Source organism: Uloborus diversus, chromosome 6, assembly GCF_026930045.1.
Source record: "Uloborus diversus isolate 005 chromosome 6, Udiv.v.3.1, whole genome shotgun sequence".
Classification (NCBI taxonomy): Eukaryota; Metazoa; Arthropoda; class Arachnida; order Araneae; family Uloboridae; genus Uloborus; species Uloborus diversus.
The window spans coordinates 39982532-39989552 of record NC_072736.1 but is presented as its reverse complement, the minus strand read 5'-3'; the positions used below and the strand labels follow the sequence as shown (position 1 = coordinate 39989552).

General features: G+C 33.5%; 1 protein-coding gene across 1 annotated transcript in view; it reads left to right on the top strand.

Moving 5' to 3' along the window:
• Positions 1-2267: 2267 nt before the first annotated feature.
• LOC129224353 (VWFA and cache domain-containing protein 1-like) overlaps positions 2268-7021 on the top strand; it is a 55115-nt gene continuing 50361 nt past the window's right edge. Inside the window, exon 1 of the mRNA XM_054858796.1 lies at positions 2268-2755. Coding sequence (XP_054714771.1) covers positions 2348-2755 — 408 coding nt within the window. The 5' untranslated portion in view covers positions 2268-2347. The remainder of the gene's footprint in view (positions 2756-7021) is intronic.

The window sequence follows — 7021 nt, the reverse complement described above, 5'->3', positions numbered from 1 at the left end:
TTAGCTCCACCAATCTGGTATTATTTTGACAATGTAGTGTACCATATGTAGTCCATTCCACTCAGGAAAAAAAATACCGTCGAAGATTAAAGCATTTGGTAATGCAGGCAATTTATAAAAATACCACCCCCCCCCCCCCTGCTGGTTACGGCCTTGCTGTTATTGATTTGTCGTCCCCAAAATAATGTTTACTGTATATTATCTTAATTTACAAAAGAGGACACATGTACCTTTTAAAAAGTTTTAATAGTCAGTATTTTTCCTGATATTTTTGTAGTTATAAATTACTCCTTAAAAAGGCTTCAAAATCCAGGATTTTATATATTATTAAACATTTTCTTCGGGGGAGAAATCCCCGAACCCATTAAAATTAGGGATATTCTATGCCCCACTTTTAAAGGGGCACCCTGTAGCACCCTCTTGATATCATTGCTCCTCTTTAAAGTAAAGCTCAAAACACATTAAAAAACTAGTATGTTGTGGCCATCACGAAACTTTCTTCTATATTTTTATTTATTTATTTATTTTTTTTTTCTGATCCCTCCCCATGCTTGACGAGGAAGCAATATTCCCAACAAAAACAAAATGACACATGCAAAAACTTGACGACTATCCCAATGCCTGAATTATTGCAAAAGCAAAGCAAAGAGCGAAAATTGAAAGTTATTTTAAAAGCCTTGCTTGAATGAATTACAAATATTTTATTTGTTAACAAACATAAGATGGCAACAGTTAAAAATTTTAAATCATTGAGATAATATTTCCGATCATTTCCATACAATTAAAATCACGAGAAATACGCAGACGACAATCTATTACGATTTATCTTTCTTATTGTTGCATTAATAAAGCTATTTTTATTCGCAAAAAAAAAAAAAAAAAAAAAAAATCAACACCTCTTGGAGCGATTGGCGTCAAAATTGAACCAAAGCCTGTTTACATATGGATTCACATATATTCCAAATTTCAACCAGAACGTAGCATTACTTCTTGAGATAGGGCACTCACAATGGAAAAAAAGAACGGGCGATTGCGCTACCCCCTTTTTAGCTGTTGACACCAAAATAAAATCAGCTCTTATACCCACTAAGGACTACTTGCCGATAAATTTTTCTTTCATTCCGTTCATTATTTCTTGACATACAGCAGTCACAATTGACGACAAAAAACGTTCTATAGCTCAACCCCCGTTTGAGTTATTGACACCAAAATTGAATCAGCACCTGTTCCTGTTAATGGCAACATATGGACCAAATTTTGTTTGATTCCGCCAATTACTTCCTGAGGAATAGCAAGCACGCGTAACTCAAAAAACGTCCCATTGCTCCACCCCCCTTGGAGGAATTCGCGCCAAAAACCAATGGGCACAAGTTCACATAGGGGCACATATGTGTACCAAATTTCGTTCGATTTCATGCGGTAGTTTTTGCTGTAGAGCGGCCACAAAAAACTGGTCACACACAGACGTGACACACACACATACACACATACATACACACACACATACATACACACACACAGACAGACAGACATTTTCCAAAAATAGTCGAAATGGGCTCAGCACACCTCAAAACGTTCGAATCCGTCAAAATTCGAAATTCGAAAATTTGCACGAATCCAATACTTTCTTCTATATATTAGATATAGAAGAAAGTAACAAGTAAAAAAAAGAGTAAAAGCATGACTTTATTTATTACATGAAAAAGGAAAGACATAGTGCAGGAGGGGGGGGGGCACTTAAAAATCGCCTCCTCCGCCACTTATAAAATAGTTGTTCGAACTACAAAAGGGGGACATTCGCAACATCTAAGAATCATTAGAAATAAAATATTTAACATTATACACTGTAAATAATCTTTATCATCACCATGGAGATATCATCACTAGGATGATCGTAAATAAGTAGGATGGGCGACAAGACAAGTTTTCTTAAGATGTTTTTCAGATCAAGATGGCGTGTTAGTTACTTTCAGTTCCCAATACTGTTTGGGAACAGGTACTCTGTGGCACAGAGATATGTTTCTCCATGTTTCTATTTGTCATAACCAAATCTGTAATCCCATTTCCCAGTTTTTTTTTTTTTTTTTTTTTTTTCCCCTGCGCATTGGGAAATGTAGTGAAGCCTTTTCGACTATGCAAGTCAAATATTTCAGTTTTTGCGTTTGGCAACAGTCAGCCTGCTTGCTAATTAGAAAACATGGCGGTGTTTAGCATTAATTACAATATCTTTGTTCAAGTGACGCTCTGCTGTGTGGAAAATATGAATGTGTTTTGTATTTTAAATTACCGGCGGAAATGAAGGATAGTAATTTTGGTTTTGCAAAATGCCTGTTTTGTTTGTGTATTCATGGTTTGCGTATGCCGTCGTAACTTCTTTGACAAGTTCACACTAATGGCTTGGGAATGGATTCAAGAAGTAGTCCTTTTGTTTATAATTTTTAGTGTAATAAATCTGTACTCATGTAAAAATGCAAGCCAGGATCTTTTTTCAGTCGACCAATCTGTGCAACCACCGCTTGAAAAAGAATCGGAAGAAATATCGAATCAAAAACAATATGTTGTCCGTTTAAATGCTAAGGTTTTCGCAATTGAACGAGAAAGACTTGAGAAAACTTTACAACAAAACTTTTTCAGCTATCCAAATGACCATAAATATTCAAATGTGGATTATAATAATTTTGCAAATCCTGGAAAATTTATTGGTTCTTATCTGCGACAAATAAGTAATGTTGAACTCTGTGCGACTACCATGCAGGTAAACTTACCAACTTTCTCGTTTGCATAACATTTAACGTTGTAAGAGCATGTATGTGCTTTGAAAACCATTTTTTCTGCTTTTTATTTTCCTTTGTAGCGGAGTTTATTTGAGATCTTACTGTGTTTAACAGCACAACTGCTCACGCAGTGAAGCTCATATCACAATGTTTTTATATTTAATTTTGCAAGATGTCCTATTCATTTTGAATTCATAGGTGCATATTTTGTGTACTTATCGGAATTAAAAAATTTGAATTCTAAAGCTTCGTTTAAAACATTTTAATCCAATTTAACCTATAGCTATAAACATTTATTAACTATCTTTATTGCATAAAAGTATAAAATTTTTGAGAAGCAACCTGTTTTAATAAGCAGATTCTTCATAAAAATCCGATTTGAATAAATAAATATGTGAGAAATTTTCGAATACTTAAATGTTTGTGGAACAGTGATTTTCTTATATACTTGGCTTTAAAAAAACACTGAAAGGTACCATAATGTTATACCTAGATAATATAGGCTAGGCATATGCCTTGCGTGGATACATTTGCTGCAGATACAAGGAGTGTTGGGGTTTGTTGGTCTGTTTCTCATCATCGCCTACTACTTTTTTGAAAGTTTGTCATGCAAAGTAGACCGATGTGCCCCATACATAAATTTAGTGGTAAATATTATCCAATATTGTTACTTACTCAATTTTTTTTGTGTGTTGATTGAAAACATAGTTGATGAACCATCTATAATTAATGACAGGAAAAAGTATTCACCATTGGTACCACAATTACTTTTAAATATCAAGAGAGAAAAAAATTTTAAATGGAAATTCACCTATTGCTTTAAATTTATCTTTTCACTTGACTCTGAAAAGCTCATTAGCATTTCTTCATCTTTTTCAGAAGATCTTTGATTAAAAGTTAAAGTAAGAATTTTTTAGCATTTATTTCATTTATTATAACATTTAGCTATCATTATCCCCATTTATGGCTTTCCCATTATAACTGAATGCTTTGTTAAAACATTCTTTTGGGAAAAAAAATGAAAATACAAAAAAATTTCTTTTTCTCACAAATGAAGAAAATCCAAAGATATTTTGCTTTTTTTACACAATGAAGCAACATACCAAAAAAAAAAAAAAAAATTCCTAGATCAACTCATTGATAGCAGACAATCAAGTTTTAAAAACTGAAAAAAAAAAGTATGTAAAATAAAATTTTTAAAAAGATGACCCAAAATTTTAGTATTTTTGTAGTGATAAGATTTTGACACCTGGTTAAATGTAAATTCTTTTCTCAAACATAGGAAAGTATTAGATTAATGCATTTGTTAAATCAGGGGTTGATCCAGGTTTTATTTTTTGGGTCCCCATTTTGTGAAAAGGCAAAATATTTTTGTGAAATTTCGTTATTTTTGTGAAAAAGCAAAATATTTTTGTGAATTTTCTTTATTTTTGTAAAAAACCTTCTCGGTATTTTTTTCTTGGAAAAGATTATATTAAAGCATTTTTAGCTGTCGTATCATTATAGAAAAGCCCTAGACAGGTTTCAGGGGTGATTGCAAGCAGGGGCGGCATTTCAGCATTTCATTTGGGGGGTCGAGTTTCTTAAATATGAATTACCACAGTATGGAACCAAAACACATATTGGCTAACAGCAAGTAATCATGATATGGGTTTAGAATTAATAAAAATAAGTGTTCGAAAACAATTTAATTTTTATGACAAAATTTGCAGTTCGTTTTAGAATATGTTATCATACCAAGTGTTTTGGTACTACAGTTTTCACCTTTTGATAAAGTTTCGATGCTTGATTTTTAAAATACGGAAGAACAGGAAATCTTGTTACTAATCCAGCAATGCCCAGTGTCATGCTCTTCTTTCAGCTAAGTTTTTTATCCCCATTGTGCTTCGAAAATAATTTTCTAAACTTCTGAAACACGTTTTTTCTACAAACTGAACTGATTGGGATAGTTGTAAAATAATTGAAATAACAAAGTTACGTATAAAAACACACCTTCCACATCTTGCTCTTTAAAATCAACCATATAACTTTAAAAATTGTGATGATCTTCATTTTTCATCATTGAATGGTCTTTTCTAAGCTAGTCTCTAAACAATTCTTCTTGCCTCATGCTATAAATTTTACTCATAATTAAAACAATTTATTTTTGTTTTCAACATCCAATCCAGATAATATAGAGCCAACAATACAGGAAAATATTTATGATCAAATCTTGTGTTAATTTCATTAGAAACTGAATCTATTATTCTATACAATACGTAACATCAAGGTTGACTTTACATCATCACATGTGCATTTTGGTCACCTCTTCTAAATTCATTTGAATATTCTCTGCACCTTTTAAAAATTCTCTGGAGTAAGAATTTTTTTTGAAAAGATCCATGCGTGGTTGAAATATATATCCACGTGAAATTTAATAATAGTTTCAATTGCAGCTTAAACTGAAGCTTGAACAGTCCAAAAATAAAGGTTATGATTGAAGGTGTTTTGACACAGTAAAACATTTTGCAGTAAGTTACCGCCCTAAGCCAGGGCTAAGGCAGAAAGACTTAAAATACACCACTAGCTCAGTTATTCCGACCGAGGACTGCAGTTTCGTGCTTTTTAGCACTCATCAGCCCGGAATAGGAATCACATGAGCTGGTGGCAAAAATCCTCTTAAGGGAGCCAAGAGAGCCAAACAAACTGGTAGCTAATGTAGAATTAGAACACCAGATGAGTGACCGCTGCAATGGTGCGGTTCAACTCAAAGATTGATGGCAAGGCATGGTATTTTGCAGTAAGCCCTACACATTAGCTACCAGTTTGTTTGGCTCTCTTGGCTCCCTTAAGAGGATTTTCGCCACCAGCTCATGTGATTCCTATTCCGGGCTGATGAGTGCTAAAAAGCACGAAACTGCAGTCCTCGGATGGAATAACTGAACTGGTGGTGTATTTTAAGTATAGAGTAAAACATTGCTCAAAAACTGTCCGCAATACAAACAAAAGGAACAAAAATTCATATAAAGACACGTTAAAGGACATTAGCTTCTTTACTATTGAAAGAGTTGTTTTCCAAAATCACTGCTTTGAAATATTATAGTTGTTTTTTATGGTTTCAAGGACCATCTTGTGTTGTCTCTTGAAGAACGTCTTGTGTCCCCCTGAGATTGCATTATTAAAGAGCCCTCAGAAAAGATATTTGTTAATGCTGACTTGCATTTTTAAGACGTATCCATGAAAGTATACTATGCATTGAGCAGTTGAAATGTGTTTCTAGCAAAAGAAAGTGATGAGCACTCATTAAATTGCCACACTTAAAATATGAGCGTAACAATGAATGTAAAATACCAAAGCATTTAGTGAAAATCATGCAGCCCAACCACTGCACGAGTTCTCTCATAACCGTCGTTACACAGAGCACACAAGAATGAAATATTTAGCCTACATGCGCTTTACGTCTTTAGTTAAAATTAACCATGATTCTTTATCAGTTTTTTTTTCTGAAAAAGGCCAGTGAATGCTTGATAAATTTCTAATTATTAAAAAAATGCGGAAAACACTTGCTCATGTCTGAAAATATGTCGAGTTTCTTCAACCATTACGGAGAACCAGCAAGATTCGTTTTTCATGAACATTGGTTTGCGATTTACGTAAATTGAATTTGCTCATTTTTTATCACTCCTCTCAAGACATTTGGGGGTGCGACCGCCCCCCTCTCGACCCCCCTATTTGCCGCCCCTGATTGCAAGTTCTTGAAGAATACCTGAAAGCTGTCAAGAGAAAATGTGCTGGGGGAGGGGGGAAGTAAGACCCTTAACATTTTATTCGTAATTTGACACATACATTACATTTATTGCTTTTTACAAATATACATATGGAAGGCACACTTTCTTAAGGTGAAAGTCTCACAACAGATTTCCTGTTTGCCCCTCTCAAATACTTTAAGAGCTATGAAAATTGCACATGCTGCTGAACGTAATGATAACTCCTAATAAATACAATATGAACAGACTCAAAGATATCACATATTTCTTAACACAGAAGTGAAATACTCATTAAAGATTCCATGTATGTGTTTGAAAAACTTAAAAGTAATTAAAACCCAAAATAATACTGCACCAACATTCAGCGTTTAATTTTTTGACTTTTGACGTTCTTACAGAGTAGGTATTTCGTTTAAAACTTTGCAATTTAATGATGTTAATAAATATATAAGAAATTTTATTTATTTACCTCTTAACAAGGTACAGTAAACATAAAAAATG